The sequence below is a fragment of the Aptenodytes patagonicus genome, chromosome 2 (assembly GCF_965638725.1).
Source record: "Aptenodytes patagonicus chromosome 2, bAptPat1.pri.cur, whole genome shotgun sequence".
Taxonomy (NCBI): Eukaryota; Metazoa; Chordata; class Aves; order Sphenisciformes; family Spheniscidae; genus Aptenodytes; species Aptenodytes patagonicus.
In genome coordinates, this window is record NC_134950.1 from 53424511 (window position 1) to 53446842 (window position 22332).

Genomic DNA, 22332 nt, shown 5'->3' on the forward strand with positions numbered 1-22332 from the left:
GACTTGAAAAGTAACAGACAGAAAACCTTCAACTAAGCTAGTTTAACTTTTGGCATAGATCTCATTTACTTCCAGAATATCAGAGTCCACACTTTGATTATCTGTGTTGTCTCTATTAGCCTTTGAGTAATTGAAGTTTGGACTTAATGGAAGCTGACTTAGACGTCTCTACTCTTCCTATTTCTAGTCGAGTATTATTTAAGGAACATTTATGTGGACCGATGTGTTGCAGGTTACTTAGGATAATCCTTAACTTCTGGAATAGCTTTCTGTGTTCTAGATACCTTAGTGTATTTTTGCAAATTTGTAATTTTAATGTAAATGTATACAAATGTATATTTACACGTGTTTCTTACACAGCATTTAAATTTATTTTGACAGGTTGAAGAAATTAGAGAAATGGTAGACAATGACTTGGGATTTCAGCAAGCTCCGCTCATGTGTTACTCTAGAACTAAAACTCTTCTTTTTATTTCTAATGACAAAAAAGTTATCGGCTGTTTAATTGCAGAACATATCCAGTGGGTAAGTGATTGATTTGGAGAAGGGCAACCTATGTCATAGGTTGTATGCACTAGGCAACCTAGTGCATAGTGACTGTATTCTTCAGACATTCTGAAACTATAGAGTTACCTCAGAGTTTAAGTCTAGCCATTTAGCAAATAAGTATTCCGTGTGTGCCTTTTCCACAGAGGAAGAGACTTTTGGTGGTAGACCATTCTGAAATGTAGTTGCTCATTTTTGTATAGTTGATGCTGAGCTGAGACACATGTATGGTGTCATACTTGGCTCAGACCTGCTCATCTAAGAACTTGCTTCAGCCAAAGGGTGGAATTTGTCTTCCTCTGCTAGTCTTACGCTAGCTCTGGCTCTCCTCTTGCTTGTTGACAAGCAGATTCACCTCCCTGCCCGGCAGAAATCCAGCGTAGATGAAGAAGTGGGTGCTCTGTAGGACTGAGTTGAATCACCGCGGGGTCAAACAGCTCCACAGCGAACAGAAGCAGAGGGCAGAACTGTGCAGGGGCGAGCAGGACAAGAAGTCGTACTGCCAGTTGCAGTACTAAAAACTGATGTCAGAGCTTTGTCACGTATTCTGTCTGTTCCCTTGTAAACTGTGGTGTTTTCTGCCATCCCTTGGGAGTAGCAGATGAGAAGCAAAACAATCTCAGTCAAAGTCAGAGAAATTGATGCAAACACTTTAATACAGGTGGTAATAAGAATTGGATTATTTGTTGCTGTTCCTTTAAATCGGATAAGCTTTAGAGGGTTTTTTGGTTTAATCTTTTATCATCTGTTCCAATTCTGAAACTCTTAAGAGAAATTAAATGAGACACAAATACGCAGCCTTTTTGGTAAGGCATTTTAGCACGTAAGTATGTTTAACTGAAATAAATTGCACAAGAATTATTTTGTTCAGTCATTAGCTTTTATAAAGTGACAATTTTTACATCACCTGCAGGGCTACAGAGTTATAGAAGAGAAGGTTCCAGAAGTCAGTTCAGAAAACGAGAAAGTCATATTTGAAAGACAGAAAGCATGGTGCTGTTCAACTTCTCCAGAACCTGCTATTTGTGGGATTAGTCGGATATGGGTATTCAGCATGATGCGTCGAAAGAAGATTGCTTCTCGGATGATAGAGTGTCTTAGGTAATATAAAAAAAGTTCCTTGGTTACATGTGTTTTAGAGAGAACTCAGTCCAAGACATTTATTGCTTTGTGTGTCTCAAGCTTGTATTTTTAAGCTGCTGGTGATACTGGGGATGTAGATTTGAGCACAGTTGGCAGTTCCGGTATTACGTGGAGTTCAATAACTAACGTCAGTATTCTGCAATAGCTTGTCTTTAACAGAAGTCTTTCTGCTAAGTGCAATTGCAATGGGTCACCCTAGCAGACCGCCAATGAGCTTGGGTAAATTCCTCCGAGGTAATTACAAGTGAAGGAAATGAGACCGTCTTTGGTCAAAGTGTGAGATTACCCAAGTGTTAAGGACTGGGACCTAACCATTGGCTGAATGTGCATTCCTTAGAGGTGGAAAGGGAGAGAGAACAGAGATGAGTGCACCGCGCTATTTGATATAGTCTGGTGGCTTCCAACTGTATTTTTTTTTTCTTTCTTTACTCAGGTTCACTGAGCCTTATGAGGTATTTTCAATTTCCATGGAGCTTTAGTAGCTAGTGATGAGTGTATCGAGCTGAAAGCCAAGTGCTAGATCCATAAAAGGACTCAAACATCCGCGCTACTGTTTAGAGAAATGTTAAGAACATTGACTTTCCAAACCTTAGGCTTCTTCCAGTGACATTTCCTAGAAGTTTAAACACCTGTTCTGAGTAATGCCAAGAACTACCCAAATCTTACTACTGCTGGGCTGTCAGGTTTGTGCTAGGTGCCTGGCTAGCTCCATCTTGTTGGAGTTTGTGGCAGAGGTCCTGCTGTGTCTGCCAAGCCTCGCCCTCTTGGGTATTTGGAGAGCCTAGCAAAGCTGTTCTGCTCTGCAGAACGCATCTTGCCTGGCTGGTGGAGCAACTAGAAAGTTCTTATCGGATCACATTCTGTCTGAACTATCGACTGTAAAGCTGTATTCAGATAAGCAGATTAACTTGATGATTTGGTTCTATTTTTGGCTGATTTTTAACTGTGTATTCAGTAGCTTCCTAGAAACTATTTCTAAAGGAAAGATTTCTTCCCCAAAGCAAGGCTGGAGTTGCTCCTTCAGTTACAGCTCTAAAGGATCTTTAGAATCAATTTTAATGGTTCGTCGCAGCTAGCGAGAAGAGGTCTCAGGCTTCCTCTCAGCTGTGCACCGCGTCTTACCTCTGGCTGTGCTCTGGTGCTTGTTTGGCCTTCCGTTAGCTCATTGCTACGTTAGTAGAAAACAGGTTCACCAAATAAAGCTTTGTGTTATTCTGGTGCTCAGTTGGTTTGTAGAAAGGTCTGATGAGCTCTAGAGTTGGCATGAATGAGGGAGCCCAGAAAGTTGCAGAAGGCAAAGGAGAGGAGCGAGACCTGCTTTTTGAGGGCAGTAGCGGTTAGATCTGCTCAGCTGCCAGTGAAACTTCAACCTAAATGTCTTTCGTGGCAAAAGGTAGTTTGAACAGGATGATTCTGGTAGCCAGCTAAATCCTGACTTCGAAATGTTGAAGGCGGCATCCTAGCAGACTTTTTAAGTCCATTTTGAGAATGCCTGCCCCGTTTCACTCGAGCTTTCACAGCCGGCCTGGAGCCACAAAAAGCTGGTCAGACGGTCTTAAGAACCTTGCAAAATCCTGTTCCTGCATACACTAAAGAGAAGGTAATAAAGCTGGTAATAATTAGAAAGGATTTTGTTCCTATTGTCTTTTCCTCAAGATTTAATGGAGGTGTCCATATGATCGAAGCTCATAGTTGCTCTGCAAGTACATGCAAGTTTTTGTTTTAGAGGAGTTAAAAAACTTAACTTTAATGGGAGTTTCTTCCATTTCCAAGGGTAAACGTTACCTCCTCCTCCCCCTGATCGAGGTCTTAAAGCCTGAGATCAATTTTCTAAATTTGCTCACAGAGCCATCCGGAAAAGTACAATGGCATCCCTTGATTCTCTCCTCTTTCTTCAAATAAGAATGAAACATACATAAAATACTTTCATGAAGAAGAAGTTAAGCAAATTGAATCTTCCTTTTCAGGTGGTTATTACTGAAAGTGTATCACTTATGAATTATGCCTTGAGGTTGTGTTCTTAGATGTTCTAAATTAATCCAAGATGTGCTCGCATCCAAATATCGGATGTTTTTCTCAAACCAGGAACTTGAAATGTCATCGGGTCCTTTCAGCCCCCTCTGTAAGCACCCTAGCTTGTTTGTAGCTTACGTTTTCATTCCTAGTGGTTGGAGTGCTAGTCCTAGCAGTCTCCTCTCTATGAAGAAATAGTTGGAATGAATTCAAACTTTTTTTTTTTTTTTAAACTCTGAAATTGAACTCTTGATGCAGCTCGCAAGCAATTGCTCTGTACGAACATTTCTTCTAAAATACCAAAACCTTACAAAAACCCTCCCGGAACAAGTGCTCCTCCTTGCCGTTTGGAAGGAGGAGATAGATCATATAAATGGAGCTGTCTCCTCCTAATAGAGCTTCTTCCTTTTGAATGTCCGTGCCCCTGAATTAATGGCTTGTGGCCTAATAGCATAAACATTCTTGCATTATTCCCTGGGGGTAATGATCTTTTTTTTTTTTTTCTTTTTTCTCTCCCCTAACAGGAGCAACTTCATATATGGTTCGTACTTAAGTAAAGAGGAAATCGCTTTCTCTGACCCCACTCCTGATGGAAAACTCTTTGCAACGCAGTACTGTGGCACCGGCCAGTTCCTGGTATACAACTTCCTCAACGGACAGCACCAGACTTAACTGCTCCCGAAGGAATTCCGTTTTTATTGGGAGACTTCTGCCAAAACGTACCGAGTGGGTGCAGACCTTCAGCAGAAGCCAGGGCCATTTTTACTACAGTGAACTCAGGACTGGTAACAACCGAAAGGTTGTACTATTTTATTAAAATTGTAAACAATGCAGTAATAGGCTAACTTTGTTTTTTTTAAAAGAAAGATATTTTATTAACTTTTACAAAGGTTTGATTGTATTTTATCTAGTTAGTCATGTTTACATGCAGCAGAAAATTGTTCATAGTGGACTGTAAACTAATGCAAAGACTCTAGTCTCACTGATGAGTACATGCTGAAGTTCTTAACGTGGTGATATACCAGTGCTGCTCGGTACTGTAACGCTGATTCTCCTACCGCCGGTTCCAGCAGCTGGGCGAGGCCGCTGACGGTTGCTTGCTTGCCAGAGTTCAAGGCTGCGCTCAATTGCATCGAGGCAAGAAGCGTTACGGTGCAGTCGTCGCCCTCACAGGCCGTACGGTGGCTTCCGGGGTGCATTCTGTGTGCTGCTGGGCGTAAGGCAGCCTACTGCGTGTCAGCAGCCTCGGAAACTTGTTCCACCCCGTCCCCTTCTCCCCCAGATTAGTCGTAGAGTAACAGGTGGAATGTAAACCCCGAGGACTGGTGTACTCGTCATTTTTCTTCAAGTGCTGTACTGAGTATACACCTTTGTTAGTGGACTTCGCTTTGATACTTGTCACTCCTTCATAAATCTCTCCTCTTTTAAAGGGTTTGTATGTTGAAAAACTGCTGTGGCCTTTCTTGATCTGTACATAATGTAGATAGATTAAAAATAAAATACTTGATAGCTTTTTTTAAAGTTACTCTGTATTGATACTAAGCGTGAATGAATCTTTAGCGTATTTCATACTTGTGCATGTGAAATATTACCTTAGTGGCTACGGGCAGCGTCTGTTTTGAGGCAGTCGCTGGAGAACACAGTCGCTGCATTCAGACCTGCTTGGGGTCGGAATTCCCTTTGTGACAGTGCATTTGCGTCACACCCCGAGGTTCAGGTCCCCAGTAGCTCCGGATCAACACCATCCTGATAGAGGGTTTACAGTAAGGCGAGAGGTGATGCCTTCAGCCTGGAATAATAGCTTAAAAGCCTAATGTAAGATGGGGGAGATTTAATTAAATTGAAACTTAGGGTTTGTTTCCATTTTGGGACGTGCGTGCAGTCAGGAGACGCTTGTTTGTATTGTGCTGTCCTTACCTTGGGCTAGAGCTAAAGCAAAGAACTCGCACCACCTCTGAAAGGTTACTCGGAATATTTAAACCCGAAGTGGCTGAACGGTGGTGAATCCCGGGCTGTAGAGGCTCTTGTTTCCAAGCGGCGACTTGTCCTTTTCAAGGGGATTGTGAGCAGACTGTAAAGGGCTTTGTCACCAACGCGGTGCGGGTTCACGGAAAACCTAAAGGTGATCGATCCTCTCCGGTGGGCTGGGAAAGCAAGACGTGCCGGGGCGCTTCTGCTGCTCCTAAGCTCTTGCCCGAGCACTGCGGCAGTGTGGCCAGACCGACCGAGGCCGGTTTTCAACCGCTTACGCGTCTGGGGGCTGAAAGTTGGTGTTCACAGCTCGCGTACCTCCTCCCTCTTGGCTGCCTGAAACAAAGCTGCTCTCCCAGACCCCAGGTGCCCAGTTTGAAACCACCACGTTAACTCTTTTTAAAACCGACGGGTGGGATTCACGCTAGCAGGATGAGGTGGGTTTCTCCGGGGCAAGCGCTGTCGTGTGTGAAGAGAGAAAGAAACGGCGTCCTGTGCAAAGTACCAGTGAAGAGAGGCAGCCTTAAATGGTAACTTAATATATTCAAATTTAATGAAAGCACATTATAAACATACCGTAGCCACAACTTCAGACAGGTTCAGTTCATAAACAATAACATGAGGTAGACTGACTAGTGAAGCTAAATTCACCAAGTTTTTGGTTAAGAAAACTTTACACTAGGAAAGCAACATTTTTAACCCTCTTCCAACAGTCACAGAAAGCAATTACATAAGTTAAGCAAAAAGCATCTGCATATGATTCTTTAAATCTTAGTTTACATTCAAATTTAACCTGTGAGTAGACAGAACATCTACAGGTACAACAGAACGCCGGCCGATTTAATACATTCATAAGAATGGCCGTGATGGTGAGGCTTAAAACCGAAATGGAACAGCAGTGGCCTGGCTGCCAAGCAGCGGCCCCCTTCCCAGGAGCCCCCCCGGCAGCCAGCTGAAGTGTTCGGTGGGACGGGCCTACTCCTTTGGCGCGCTCTGGCCAGAGCGTTGCCGAGAGGCCTCGCTGCCGCACGGGAGAGAGTTAAGGAAACGGGTTTACTATTACTTGGTCAAGGCAGGCAAACGCGCTGACTTTCTGACTGCATTCTCAACCTCCAGGACAATTTCGCACTGCTTCACCAGAGGGCTAACTCCTCATAGTAGTCTCAGCACCTGGAATTTTAAGAACTTAGTGCAAACGTCAAATACACAAACAAAAAGGAAACCATTTTTGAACACGTAATACCCGGAACTTCTACACCACACTAAGACTCGGGGTTGGCCATAAGCCCTTCTGGCAAAACCAGAACTACCGGAATACATTCGGGTGTGTATCAAAAGCTTCAAGAAGCATCTTTTATATCCCTACTTCTTCCAAGTGTTGAAATAGATAAGGCAGGTTGTGTCTGAAGGAAAATAAAAAAATAAATTTACAGAAATGGGTCGTTCATCTGAAATTTGCTAAATTTACAGCATCAGAGTTAAGCTACATTAACACAGACATATGCAAACCATTTTCCTTTAGCCTCCGTCGAATATATTATGTTTTTTCATCTGTAAACATCTCTTTTCACAAGATAAAAAAAGTTGCTTAATTAACACTATGCGTAAAAAAAAAAAATGCAGCTTTGGCAGGTCCTTCTCCCATGAGTTGCGGGTCAGGGATAAAGATGCGTCAGTTTCATTGCTTGCTTGGGAGGAAACTGATATTCCTGAACCGCTTTTGAGAACACGCTGCATTTTTCTTTTTAACGAAGGGGTCACGATGTGCAGGAAGGTTATTCTGTTTTGTATGGAAACCTCAGTGGGGCAACGCATGCTAACTGCGCCAGCAGAACAGCGTACTGCTACGATTTAACCCTGACAACTAAAAGCTGCCGCACCGAGTTCATTCCGGAACAACTTAACAAGGATCAGTAATACGCTCGTAAGTAGAACAACGTGCGACTACCGCTACAACCAATATTTACAGAGGTTAAGCAAAATAAAGGGCTGACAGCGTTAGGTGACGCGTTCAAAGGTCTTTGCTTCCGGACAGAGTCTCTCCCGAGCAGTCCCAGCTCCCTGGGACTTCTCTCCCGCTCCCCCCGGAGCTGTTGTAAAATACCTTCCGTTTCACTTGGACGCGCGTTTGTTTTCTCTCAAATCCAGCTCGGGCAGCGTGGCCATCCTGCACATTTTTTGGCATGTTGATTCACATAGGGGTATGGCTTGACAGACCTAATCTCAGCTCTGCAGCCAGCTGGAGTTGAGTGAAAAGGACACCGAGAGTAAGTTGCATACGGCCCACCACAAAGGCCTCGGACGTACAGCAGGACTCGTTTCCACACGCGGAGGAGGACGGACCGCGGGTTTTCAAAACTCTGGCGAGAATGAGAAACTGCAGGTGTTTTGCTGGCAAGTTGTTCTGCCCTCTAACTGAGGAGGGAGCATCGACGAGAAGCCTTTTGCTTTGTCCTTGGAGCCGAGGAGGAGGTACCTAATGGGGTGAAATAACGGTGCTAGGAGAACCTGGGTGCACAGTGCCTGCCATGCATTTGCTGATTTGTTCAGGTTTAAGTAGTAAACTTTGAACACCTGTGGAAATTTTGCCAAAGACAGTTTCAATACATACACAATTACAAATTTTAAACTAACACTGCACAGAGAACAAGACTATTCCTTTTAATACAAATATCTACGTTATATTGTATTTTCAAACCCCTGAGTATTCCTGTACCGCAGTACAGAGCTGAAGAGACACGGTGGGCTCTCCTCCACATATCTTCGATAAATTCCACATGCTGGGTTGCGTTTCACGTAACGCATTCAAGCTAGCAGCTGCTGAGAGCAGCTTCTTCCCCTAGCTCAGCTGAATATAAAAAGAATTCTTCTTCAACCAAATTGCGTCCGCTTCCCAGATCCCACAGCTTGGTTGGCTCTGCGAGTAGTGTCGGCGGTTGTGACTGATGTGAAGATAACTGGAATCCAGGATCCTTTAAATCATAACTGATGTGGTCATTTTATCCCTAGGAATGAAGCCTACTTCAGAATTGTGGGGAATCCTTTAGAGCAGTCTAGATAAATATTGGTTGCACTTTGCTCCACAGTGATTGTACTTTTTAAAAAAAAAAAAAAAGTTCTTTTTTTTCTTTGTTAGTGGTGTCTTAGCGAAGCTTATATATGGCGTCCAGTAAGAAAATAGAGTGGTTTGTCGTCACTACTGTTAGCAGTTTGAAACTCATCCCGAAGTCGGAACTGCCACTCATCCTCCAACTCCAACCGGACTATTGTCTGCCGTAACGAGCTTCTGTCTTGACATATGACACACAGGGTGGCACCTTCAATTGAAAACCACGTTAGATTCTCAGGGTACAATAACAACTCTATTTCCTTCATTCATTTCCCAAAGGTATTTTAAAGAAATCTCTGCTGCTAGGTAGGAGAAAAGAAGTATGAGAAGGGTCTTTCAACAACCGGCCAGCCTAGGCTCAGCTCAGTCCCGTGAGCCCCGGGACAGAGGCGCATGTGTCCGTCTGCAGGAAGGCATGGACAGGGAGAAGCGAGCGTGGTGTGGGGTCTGCTCTGTATCACAGGACGTTGCTGCCTGACTGGTGTTTGTATCATCAACCGTAGCAGAGAACGTTAACTTGAATCCAAGATCCTTAAATCACTACTGATAATTATGCCAAAAGAATAAAGCCTACTTTTTTGTTTGTTTTACGGGACATTTGGGTTTGTACAAGCTCAATGATGAAACTCCACTAAGCCAAGCCACAGTCAGTCCCACAGCTGGCTCCTGAGAAAGTCTGCTATAACCTCCCCTTAGTAAAGCACTGTAAGAGGAATAATAAACCAAATCCCCAACTTCTCTGGCTTAACAAACTTGCAAGCTTCCTTCCACCTGGTGTTACCAGACCGCGTAGGCATTTAATGAGGAGGAGAGTTGGACACCTTCAGGGCTTTCTCTGTTCTGTGCTGCAGCCCATACACCTGACACACGGAAAGTTCAGGTTCAGATCCCTCCTCTGCTTGATTCGAGCAGGGGAAGGCCCTTCTTACCAGGCATCCACTGCCCGTTTTTGTGAAGAAACCGCCCCTTGCCCAAGAAACAACAAACCAAGCGGCCCCTCTGGCTGCATTCAGCCCACATCAGCTCTGGGGGCTTGGCAACGGCAGCACCATCCCCACCCGCGGCTGCCGCACGGCTGCACCTTTCTGCACCGCCCCCGCGCTGGGGGGCCCAAACGGGTGCAGGAGCAAATTCCAAAACGCAGTTCTTGGGACTGGCTCAGGGTCATCCCCGCTGCACCCCCAGGCACGTGCACCATCCTCACTAGCACGAGAGGAAAATGGTTCAGCCGTGCCACCACAAATGCACTGGAGCTCTGTAATGCACTTTAGCATTACTAAATACCTACGGCGATTTGCCATTTGTTAGTATTAAGATAAAATGATGAAGAAAGATTTTAATGAGGTTTATAAAGTTCTGGTGAGGGTAGACCCCATCATCCTCCAGCTAAGAGCTGCCCTGGTCTACAGTACTGAATGCTGATTGCCATTGTAGACAGATTACTAGAGCAGAATTTCTCGTCTTCATCAGTAACACCTATGCTCTAAACTCTCAAGTTGCTGACGGCACGATTCACTGACCGATTTCCATGTATCCTTGTTTTTCTGCACCTACTTCCATTTTATGTCACTTTAAAATAATTTAATGAATGTAATTTATCAAAGCTTAGCGAAGGCTCAATTAGTTGCACTTATTACCAACAGGAACAGAAGTTTTATACACTCCCAAAAGAAACACTCCATCTATTTCTTTTGAAAACAATGGCAGCGCTAACTGTGAAAATAATGGAGCTGTTTAATGAAGCTGGTTATTCCTCTGCCTTTCCCTTTTCCTCCCTGTTATTACTTGGCAGGCAAGCACCCGGGATGCCCAGCAGAGCAATGAGATTACCTTTCAGAAACCTGAACTGCTTGAGGAGGTCTGCACCAACGAAGGAGTCACAGAGATAGAGCAGAAGTCCGCTGAAGTACACCCCTTCGCAGTTGACGTTGACCGAGTGCGGGCGGGAACTAATATAGCATATAGCAACCTGAAACAGAAGGGAGAAAGAAAGGAAGCGGTTCCGAGTTAGAAAATGTCTAAGTATGACTTTAAGTGCAATGGAATATAACTTAGTGATAACAGGCGAGTCAGCTGGTGCTGGTAAGAATACAATCCAACAAGAATGCGGTATTGAGCGAACCTCCCCTAGGAAATAACACACGGGACAAACTTCTAGATTCAGATTTGGTCACCAAATCTGCAATACGTTCTTTCAGGGCTCTCCATAATTCAATTTGATTTTCTGCTTCTCTATGAATTACCTGCTTATAACGACTGTTAAGATCATTTAGGTTGTTCTAATAAGGATACATCTGTCAAACACAGTAAGCAATTCCATGAGTACTGAAACCGCTGAAGCTTGAGCTCCTCTGCGCCGGCGCATGTCTTCTCTTGCTGACCGCAAGCATCAACTAAGTGGTTCCCAACACTGGGGCTCTCTTGTGGTTCAGTGCCGTGATGGCTGTTCTGTATCAAAGGGTTTCTTTGCTATCTTGCCACTGACCTCCATAAAATTTGTCAGAACAAAACCCTTTGTTAGACTCTCACCCTGCTTCAGACCCAGTTCAAACTGACCAATGGGGTTCAAAAATTCTGATCTCCCTACCTACAGACACCTAAGACATACTTGCAAAAACCTAGTTTCCCTAGAAACCCAGGTTCATAAAAAGAAAAGCATCTAAAAGGAGAGCTGCGTTACAAAGGATGAGCTTTGTCCATCAGCAAAGCAAGCCACCAGACAAGGGTCGTATCAGAAACTCTCTCAGCCAAAACAAGTTTGTTGCAAGGACAAATCACACACAGATAATAAAGCGCTGTATGATAGGACAGTGATCTAAAAAAAATTTGTGGATAGTTTTTGTACAGACCATGCAGCACACCAAGTTCTGTCAAGAATGGCATCACTTTCGGGTTTTTGCTTCATACGAAATATTCTTTCAGACAGACATGCCCAATTCCTTTGCAAATCACATCGATCCATCACAGACCTCTGGTCTCTGCCCACACCAGCCAGCTAGGAGGCTTTACCACCAGCTCTTCCAGTGGAGTTGGCCCTTTAGCTCCAACAGCAGAGTCTCGCTGTTGGAGACCAAAGTCTTCAAACGCTACCCTAGATGCTGAGGGTTCATAAAAGAAGGGGTTTTCAACACAAAAAAGATGTTGGAAGTAAAGGTCTGCATTTACTCGTCCCCATTATCCCTGCAAATACTTCGTACCTCGAGCCCGATGTTCAGGTAGCAGTCAATGGCCAATACCGGGTTCTTGAAGTTATGAATGGCCTTTGGGAAGAGTTTGTACGTCGCATGTTGAAGGAATTTCTCCAGGAGGAACTGAGACGGGGCTGCCAACAATGTGTGCTCACTGTCAGGGGCACAGACGTACTGAAGAGGCATTATTGGTGCCAGGCTGTCCGAAACCTGCAGTGAAACCAAGGGGAGCCCCTTTTAACCCACCTGCTCAGTGTATCTTCTCTACAGGAGTTCCTCTGGCTGGGGAAGGGATCATCATGACAGGGCAGGAAGAGAGAGAAAGCTGGGGGAAAGAATCAGAAACCCCCACTCGATTTTGACATAGCACCACAGCACAGAAATAAACAAATTACTTCTTCTGCGGTTGCTAAGTACTGCTGTGGATATCTGCTTGCCTAAAGAAGGGACATAAAATAGGGAGTTCAAATTGTCACAAAGCCCTTCATCCTGCCTTACTCCTGGACAGTATAGGAAATGACATCCTCCTTGTGTGGAGTCATCCACAGAAAACGTTTTCTATGGCGTTTTCTCATAGGCCAGTCCATGACTACAGATTCCACTGCAACCACAAGAAAAGGAAAATTCAGCAAATGACCTCCCAAAATACTCAAGTTCAGGGTTTAGTCAGTTAAATCTGAAATACAGAGGTGATTTTTTTAAAAGAGTGGTGGCGTGGGATGTGTTTAAAACCACCAGGAACACAAACGATAAGATTCCTAGATTAAAACCAAGTCTTTGAAATATACCTCCATTTAAAGCCGGCACAGGTGTAACATACTCTGTATGAAATATTTGGTATCCCCACACCATTTCTGTAAATACTTGGATTTCCCGGGTGGATTTCAGAAGGTTGCAATTTTCAGTGCCTTTCCTCAGGTCCCTCTTTGTCGGGAAGTGCAAGGACTGAAAGTCATCACAAACCAGCGAACACTGGAAACTAGTGGCTGTGTTAAAATTATTAAAACTAGTCCAGTACAACTTGCCTGCTTTTGATCAGAGTGTATGTCTGCAAACTCTTCCTCCGTCAGAGACACCAGTGAACAGCTAGACCAAACTCTTTCCAATCCCAGTCCATCTTCTAATAGATTAGGAGGATTATTGTTAATAATTTATAATTAGCAAAATATTTATTATTTTCTATTTCTGACGTGGCAGCCCTACCACGGAGTAGGCCACGAATGTCAAGTAAACACTAAATAAATCTAAAGGGCTAGAGAATTCATTATTTCTAGGGGAAATGGGTCCTGATTTTACCCTTTACCTATGACGGAGCATACATCCACACTCACCATGATTTTTGGCTTAACGACAAAGTCCTTTTGTCCTCCAACCTGAATATGCTTCTTCATGACACTGAAGTTGTTGAAGCGGCAGATGAGCAGGCCGCTGCTGTTTGTCCGCAGATTAAAATCTACATCTTCACAGAAATACCTGGACATTAAACACAAGATCACTAAACCAGCTGTGTGGCTGCTGTGCGTGAGCAAGCATTCACACACCCGCTGCTGAAATGCACCGGAACGGGCTCAGCAGAGATTTTTTGAGACCATCTGATATGGTGCCTAGACAAACTCTCTACACAGCTCTGAAGACTCATTCCTTCAGCATGCTCCTGGTGTAGGAAAGCAACTTCTGGTCATCTTAAGACCAAACAAATCTTCACTTCTCAGTGCGTCTGTATGTTTCTTCCCCATACCAAGTCTGGTTAGCCCTCTCACCCTCGTCACGTACTGGCGTCGATCATTTCTTCCCCACCCTTTCCTTTTTTTTTCTTCTTTTTAGTCCTTTTTTTATATATATTTTAGAACTGAGAGAAGCTCTGCAGTGACCAACCTCCATTTCTGAACAAGCCAGTTCCATATGACATATTTTTTGATGAACTGGAATCAAGGGATAAATGTGGCTTTGACAAGTATCTGGCTAGGGGAGACAAAGCAGCTGAGAAGTAACATTTATCCTGCGCTATTTATGATGCAATTGCTCACTTCTGTGGGCTGATTCCCATCTCATGATTCAACCAGCCACAAAATGTGAAGTCAAGCGCTCTAGAAGCCACACCAGCCCCCAGCTTGCACTGACAGGCTACAATTCCTCACTCAAATACACGGGATCCCTGAAAACGGCAGCAGGAGACCAGGCTGAGATGCCCCACGGCCAGTCTGTGGCTAGCAGAGACAGGGTTTATTCTAAACTCACTTGGCCAGGGAGGGGGAGAATTAGATATTGCTTCAGTCTGTGATGAAAAACAGAGGTAAAGCCCCATGATAAGTGCTTTATTGCAAATGCTTTAGGATGGAGTTAGGTGAGGAGGAGGGGAAAAAAAGGAAGGAAATAGTGGAAAGTTATTTATTAATCTGTTTTTACTGCAAACCCAAGTGGCAATAGGGGGGATAGCTGACTGAGGGAAATACAAGGAATCCCTCCTCCCTCCTCATAGCATTTGACATAGCAATGGCTCAGCCATTACCTATACTCTCGTTCTTAGTCATGCAAGAGGCTCCTGCCTCTTACAGAGGCACTCTGGAAGCTCCACACTCTTCCTGTGACTGATGTAATTTTGGTTTCTTTCTTCTATTTTTGGTCTCGCGGTTACTTATTTCTCCTGAAGTTTCTTCTTCTCCCCCCGCCTTTTCAGTCCTCTGCAGCCTCCCTTGCCCTTGCCTTGCGGTCTGTCTCTCCCAGTTCTTTTGGCTGACGGTAAGTTTATTTTGATGCCTTATTCGTTCAGATGCAACATCTATCACTCTGTGTTTTATTTTTGTGATTGTGTGCTCGTTACCTTAGACAGGATCTTTCTATTTATCTCGACAGCATTTAGAAATATGATGACAAGATTCTTATCATGCCAGCATATTATTTTACCACATACATATATTGCCTACCTGTTTAGATCATATTGCACATTCTGGGTCAGGTCTATGTTGAGCAGTATAAAATCACGCACGTGGCACCTGGAGAATGGAGCCTTTGCTTTCGTGGCATTCAGCTTGCTGTTCCATTTCTGAACACCCAGTATTGCATAATGAACAATTTTGGGGGTGGCTTCAATGTGTTGGAGGACACTTTTTAGAGAGACATTCTTGCTGGAACCCCCAGGCTCCAGGGACTGGCTGCAAAACGTGATCATACACAACATACAAACATGGCTTATCATTTTTATATAACATACACTGCATATATATATATACACACACACATATATGTGTATACAAAGGACCAAGAAGTTCCATTAACAATTGAGAGCGTTTACTCTAGATGCTGTAAAAATATATACATAAATGCAGACTTTTTAAACAACAGCCAACTAATCTTATCCCATCAATTTAGTCATTGTAAGAAAATGGACCTTTCAGCAGAATAAGGTCTTACACAGAAATTTAGAAAGGGAAAAGGAATCGCTTTAGGCACCATTTCTGGAAGGCTATTTTCTCTGTAATGGACAGCGTAAGTGCTGAGAAGATCAAGAGCTTAATGCCTTCTAAAAAGCTAAAGTTCCCAAAATAAACTGTTTTCACTGAGAAACATAAATTGAATCAAAACAAATCAGGGAAGTAACATATTGAGAAATCACTCAAATAGTCACTAAAAGCAAGAGTGGCTTTAGGCAAAGAACAAGCACAAGCAGAGGTTTGTTGATGGTACTGACTGTGGGACACGGATGTAAGGGTAGAGCCAGGTGGAAGTGTTCCAACAACAGGAGGTTGGATGTTGGCGGTCAACAAGACAAATCTACAGCCTTCCTACTGCTCTGAGTGGAAGAGCTGATTTTTTGCATTTTAGACAATATATCTAATGTCCAAGTGTACAGTTCCTGGGCTATCTGAATAATAATTGAGTGAATAATGACCTCTATGAGGCCCTTTAGACTGGCAGCCTGGTGTTATTACATCAAAGCCACTGCTGAAAGCTGCTTTTGCTTAGCAATATTTCAAGTACGTTACCAGCAGCTGCCCGACTTTTCCAGTTGTCTGGTCTTTCATATCCTGTCAGATGCTAGAGATGAGCCTAAGTCGCCAGTGTGCTGCTGTCTGTGCTGGATCAGTGCAGGGACCCCAGCGCTGAGTGGTTACTTACTTTGACTGTTCGTGGACGCTGTGCATGTTCCACAAGACGCAGGAGTCATCCATGACCACGATGAATGGCCACACGCATTGGCGCTTGACTCCCAGTTCCTCCAAGCGGTTTCGTTCCAGTTCAAGATTGTGGTAGGAAAGTTCCTTAATAAGAAACCTAGCAGCACCTGAGAAAATACCATAAAGAAAACATACGGAGATCTTTATTAGACTTTATCATTCTCTCTTCCCAGAGAAAGGCTACATGAACATCTGCAGTCATTACCCTTTATTAACTTAGTGCTTGTAACATCTTAGTTTAAAAAGAAATCAGTATGTCCCTTTTTCAGTGTGAGTAAATCTAAAAGGCAGATACCAAGAAGACTGGACCTTTTAAGAGACTCTGCAGAACGTGATTTTGTGGGCATTAATAAAGTATCTTGAACAAAGAAGGGGCTGAGATTTTAAAACTGAAGCTACTTAAAACTTCTTGCAGGAAAAAACTCAGCATCCATGAAAATGAAGTCCAAAGTTCAAGCCCCCAGTGTTCAGCTGCAGTTAATATTTAGCTGCAGCTAACTAAAAAAGTTGCAATTTGAAAAATCATGCGTAAAATGTCTAGAATGAACATTCACACAGCAGGGCTGAATAACGTGAGTGAATATGGCCTATAAAACATCAGACTTTAAATTGAGAAGGCAGTGATGAATACAACCATATATTCCATGTCCCTAACAGGAGTTCTTACACATTATTGTATTTTGCACAGTTATTGCTGCTATTATCACAGCACGAATGTGAGGAGCTGCTGCAACGTCTCCTTCAACAACATGATCCACATTGTCCAACATGGATTTTGATATCTTCACAGCAATGCATTGATGGTGTTTCTTACCAACGCCAGCATTGTTGAACATGCCTGGCAGGACAAGCATGATGTGGTTGGGCCAGTATTTACGGTAGAGCGGCATTTCATACTCCTTGACTACCAGGAGGTGAAGGTGGCTGATGCCTTCCATGGCATGGTAGAGGTTCAAGAGGCCATGTTCATGACGCCCACTCGATGGAGTGAAGATAGGACTCTTGACTGCATTCAAATTCTGCTGGAACAGGAGATATTTTGGCAACATTAGGTAAAAAGCAGGTTATTCCTGATAGGATTTTTACTTATTTATTGTTTATACTGGATTTTAAGATTATTGATCATTGCAACACATATGAACTGAAAACTAGGAATGCAAAAAGGGATGATTGTCCTCAAAAACTCCAGTTCTAAGGACAGTCAGGTGAGAATTATGCAAAGGACTTTAAAACAAAAAGAAAACAGAAAAAAAAACCCCAGCCAACCACCATTAATTTGCAAATGTATGTCAAGTTGACTGCATTCAGCATATGTAGCCAGCAGATGGGTAAGAGCAGCACACGCACCTTGTCAGAAACAAGTGGGAGACGCATGCTTTCTAGATGTTTTCCCTGCTTGCTGAAGACAAAATGGTTCTCTTTGGACTTGGGGATTATAAAATGCAGTTGAACCTCTTCTCCTAGCATCGAGGATGAAAACGTGAATGCATGCAGAGTGGAGTCAGGTATCTGTATACAACAAAAAAAGTGGAAGAAAGATTTGCAGGCAGGTAACACATAAGGAGTATATGGCAACCTGCTCTTACAGTCACAATACTGGATGCCATCAGAGAAGAACATCCAAAACATTATCTTTCAGTAACTGAAGTTAACTCTATTATATTCTCATTTTCCTCTACCATAAGCCACATTACTTAGGCACGTAACTGGCCTTGCTATTAAAACAAGCAGCTTTCTGTACCAGTAATGATCTTTGGCCAAACTGGACTCCTGAAATCCATTTGAGCTGGAAATTATTTATCAATGTTTACAAGGAGAAGTGAAAAATATATATACTAGGAAACAAACTGTACAAATAAGTTTTCCCAGAAGATTCAAAGAGCAGTGGAGAGTGTGGGTGTGCCTCCACAGCAGAAGGCACTGCCATTCAGACACCTCAGCAGCAGCATGGCTGCATTAGTATGGTATTTTTCCTGTGGCAATACTCTTCTAAGCAGCTAGGTAACCAAGGCAGATCACGCCATTAACAAGGCTATGAAGAATTTGGGTGAGCTTAAGTTTGCACAGTGCTTCACTGAACCGTGTAAGTAAGTGTATACAAAGTGCCTACGTATCTGAAAAGATTTCACCCTACAGAAGCATCTGTCTTACTACAAGGTCAAATCATTTACTCTTAGCAGTCATCTTTCTATAACCTTTACTAAAGAATTGAAATAACTAGCCTAAGTAAAGATGAAAAATGAAAGGGGCTTTATTTAGGTTCTGTTAAAGCACTGAAGAATCTCTCTCCCTTCATAATGTCTGCTATCCAATGACAACCCTTTGGATGTGTAATTTCTCTGAGTTCAATTATCATCATTCTATATACGCAACTCACACTTGCACATACAGGTAGATGTTTATATTTATTACTAGTTGTTATGTTTGACCACATGCACAAAGATGAGTGGAGGGAACAACAGATGTCCTTTGGGAGGATTTGCCTGTGTCGACGGACTTAATGAAGCATGAGGTTTAAATCAGACCTGCTGGTGCTGCTCCGAGCTAACTGACATTGTACATTGCCAGGTCAGTGTGTCTACGCTGTGTTAGGTTAATAGCAAGCTGCTGGAAAAGATTAGCAAGCAAGGAAAGAATGATTTGAGATAAGAAACCTCCAAGTAAACTATTGGTGGTGGTTAAGAAATAATGCCTGAGCTATTAACCAGGAATAATCTTACCTGACAGTCTCCTGCGAGCATAACTATTTGTTTTAGAGATCAAAAGTTTTTTAATTAAGCAGTTAAAAATGATCGTTTTTGTCTAGTGACTCATAAGCTACTGCTGAGAAGCATGCCCAGTTACATACAAAGGGAGGAAGAAGTAGGCCTTCCAGTCTCCCATCACAGGTGTGGACGGCTGGCATTTAGGTAAGACAAGCATCTCTCTTAATTTTACAGTCCTCTCCCATGAGATATTGCGAACCCTCTGGGCAGGGCAGGTGGAATAACGCTTTGGCTTCAGACAACTAGTCACAATATTCACCCTTTGTCAGAGGCAGCTGGAGGGGAGAACTGCTCATGCAGAACGCAGCAGACACAGTTGATGCTCCACGGTCTGTAGCTCAGTATCTCCCCGGAGAATGGAAGAATTAAACAATTCCACCTCAGGGAAGGTGAAAGCATGAGTCCTGAGACCAGAGCGGTACGCCTGGAGAGACCACAATAAAATCAAGGATGCAGTTTACCCTTGGACCTTGACACCAACCTGTGCGGCAGGATTAATATCCATATACTGATGGCACTGCTCACAGTGATGGAATGTGTTGTAAGCTGCATATTTAGTCAACATCATGGACACAGTGTCCCTTTTCTTAGGTTCCTCTGATTTCGTTTCTTTGCTTGTTTCTGTGCACAAAGAAAACAGAAATTTTATGAATGTTAAAAACAAAGACTGTGATCCCAGTAACAATTGTAAAGAACACACAAATTGTTTTGTTTCATTTCATTTTGGAGATTAAAGGCTCTTGTGAACTCATGTGTTCAATCAAACCAATAAAACCTGACTCTTTGTAGGAAAGTAGTCCTAAAAAACTCTACTTACCTTGTTTCACTCTTGACAGTTGTTCTGTGTATACGGGACTTATAGTTCTGTACTTGGGGTCATGTACATTCAGGTCAAAAGACATTTTGCTGAAGATCTCAATATCTGGCCAGTGGTCGTTGCTAGACTGAGTAATTTCACTGTTTTCTGTATGATCTGCAACAACACACTTCAGGTAAGCAGTATCAGATACCCGCTGAATGGTGTTCATGTGATGTTTGCTGATTTACAATAGCCCAGGAACTCACACAGGTGCACACACACACACAGACATTTTTGAACATCATAAATATTACCAAAATTGTAATTATAATGCACACAAAGCCACTTCAAAGAAATGGCAATTCCTTGGAAACTGCGTGCAGGTGAAGGAGCCTCATAGGTATCTTTCTGCTCTGCTTCTCATCAAGCTGCTGACATATAATTCACTCTGGTTTAAGCATAAAATGCTTAAATGAATGATCCTATCTGTGCAGAAGATACAGGTGTAGTCTTGAGCCTCTCTGGTGGAATGACGAGCACTGGGTAAACAAGAAGCAAAAGGATCCAAAGGCAGAAGGATGAAAGCAAGGAGAAAGAGGTTGTATAAATTTATGAACTAGTAGCTGGTGGCACACAATAAAGGCAGTAAAAGACATATTCCTGTTAGAGAATGGGATGTGGCCAGCGAGGATCAACTGGAACTTCTTAGACTTACCTCTGTTGGATCAAAGCAAAAGTAGAAAATCAAGTGTAAGTAATGGGAACATTAGAAAGCACTGGCCAAAGAAAACAACCTTGGACTGCAGCTTGAACGTGAGTCAATTCAGTTTAAATTGAGATGGAAGAACACACAAAAGTAGGTGTGTAACTGAGGTTACTGATTTTAGAAAAGCAAATTCAGATGAAACAAAGGTTGGGTCTACAGGCAAGCACATGCTCACCCTACCCTGACTGACCCAATAGGACATGAGCCAGCAGCAGTTTAGAGGTCATAACCTCACTGGCACCGTGTCACACTCAAATTAACACAAGCTGCCGGGCAGGTGAGGCGTATTAGTTTGTCCATACAGACAAATCCTGAAAAAGCTCACCCTGTAAGTCAGCTGGCCTGAGAAAACCAGGGACTTGCCTATGAATGAGACTTGGACTTCTTGGAATCGCAGTTGCCAAACAACCAGTAACCAGCATACCAAGCAAAATAAAAACACCAGGAGGAAGGGGCTTCAGAGGGACTACATCGAAAAGGACACTAAGAACGAACAAAGTCCATGAGGAATGGAAAAAGCTCACCAATCAATGAAGTTTTGTCTTAAATGTCAAGAAGTGTGAGATAAAATAAGCTTTGCCAAATGTCAAGCTGCGGTGGACCTCAGAAAAGAGCATGAAAACAAATAACAATTTTCTTTGCTATATCACCTCAACTATATAAATTTTTTTTTCATTTTCTTTTTACTCCGACGATTATGTTTTCAAGGGAATAAAAGGTTTACTATAAGCCAAGATGGAAACAAAACTCTAAAAGCTTGATATGCACTCAAAACAGAGAGAAAGAATAATCTCCATGCCAGTTTTCTGAAAGAACAGGTATGCGAAATCAGGCTCTTGCCTGATTTCAATGCAAGCATGGCGCGTATATTATCACCATTTAAGAGGAGATACAGTAATCTGTGGAGCTCTGGGTCCATTACTTTGACCTTGGTAATACTCAAAACTTGGGGAGGGTGAAGGAAATAATTAAAGATGTTGAAGTAAATGAAAAATGTAATAAAATGCAACATGGGTTGACCAAAGAAATCCTGTGTTACTTTCATTATACAGCCATGATGTTATCTATTTCTCTGAACAAAGGAAATGCAATGCCATCTTATCCTTCTGGACTTAAGTATTTGATATGATACTATATGACAAATTATTAATACAGCTGAAGAAAATGGAGACAGTGAATGGTCTGTAAATTGAAAAAGTTGATTAAACAGAAGATGGCAGCATGTAACATCGTAAGCATTAAGGCAGATGGAGATTACCAATGAAGTTAAAAGATCAGTAGAGGGGCATACTGTTTAATATTTTCACTAATACCACCAACTAAAAAAAAAAAAAAAAAGGCTTAAGTTTGCTGGTGGCACACTCTAAGAGTCATTGTCAATACGGAGAAGGAGTCGAAGATCATCCAGAAAGAATTCAATGCCCTCGAAAACTGTAACAACAGAAACTGGATGATATTTAACAGAAAAAATACGAGTCATGTACAGTCAAGGACTGATAACAAGCATTTCTGCAGCAGGTTGGGAGCACCTCGGTTGGAAATGACTGAGTTGCAGAGGAACCCACGAGTACAAGCTACGTATCAGTGCCAGTGAAATGGGAGAATGGAAGAGACCAGAGCAGTCATAGGTTTCATCAGTCATGGGGCTTTCAGTGGGGGCAGGGGAATACATGAGCTGTTGTACGCTGGGTTGGTTAAACATCCTGCAGAATACCACATTCAGTTCTGGTCACCCACGTAACAGAAGGATAAATTGAAAATAGATGTGCAGGCAGGAGCTACTAAACCGACAAGGAGAATAAAGAGCCTGTCACTTGTGAGGCTCCTGTAAGAAGATCCAGGCTACCTAGATGAATG

The 22332-nt window shown here is 42.9% G+C and overlaps 2 protein-coding genes across 12 annotated transcripts in view; one reads left to right on the forward strand and one right to left on the reverse strand.

Moving 5' to 3' along the window:
* Nucleotides 1-5217, forward strand: part of ESCO1 (establishment of sister chromatid cohesion N-acetyltransferase 1) — a 34452-nt gene extending 29235 nt beyond the window's left edge. For both annotated transcript variants that reach the window (XM_076329860.1, XM_076329861.1), the window contains 3 exons: nt 382-525; nt 1460-1647; nt 4227-5217. In XM_076329860.1, the coding sequence (XP_076185975.1) occupies nt 382-525; nt 1460-1647; nt 4227-4374 (480 nt within the window). In that variant the 3' untranslated portion in view covers nt 4375-5217. The remainder of the gene's footprint in view (nt 1-381; nt 526-1459; nt 1648-4226) is intronic.
* Nucleotides 5218-6204: 987 nt separating this feature from the next.
* GREB1L (GREB1 like retinoic acid receptor coactivator) overlaps nt 6205-22332 on the reverse strand; it is a 143923-nt gene continuing 127795 nt past the window's right edge. For 7 of the 10 annotated variants that reach the window (XM_076329870.1, XM_076329871.1, XM_076329869.1 and 4 more), the window contains 10 exons: nt 19728-19883; nt 19392-19531; nt 17493-17654; nt 16960-17167; nt 16087-16252; nt 14895-15122; nt 13302-13443; nt 11980-12180; nt 10613-10751; nt 6205-8990 (listed from right to left, as the gene is read on the reverse strand). In XM_076329870.1, coding sequence (XP_076185985.1) covers nt 8827-8990; nt 10613-10751; nt 11980-12180; nt 13302-13443; nt 14895-15122; nt 16087-16252; nt 16960-17167; nt 17493-17654; nt 19392-19531; nt 19728-19883 — 1706 coding nt within the window. In that variant the 3' untranslated portion in view covers nt 6205-8826. Of the gene's footprint in view, nt 8991-10612; nt 10752-11979; nt 12181-12964; nt 13091-13301; nt 13444-14894; nt 15123-16086; nt 16253-16959; nt 17168-17492; nt 17655-19391; nt 19532-19727; nt 19884-22332 lie in introns of those variants that run through there. The other 3 variants (XM_076329873.1, XM_076329868.1, XM_076329872.1) reach the window with 2 other exon arrangements.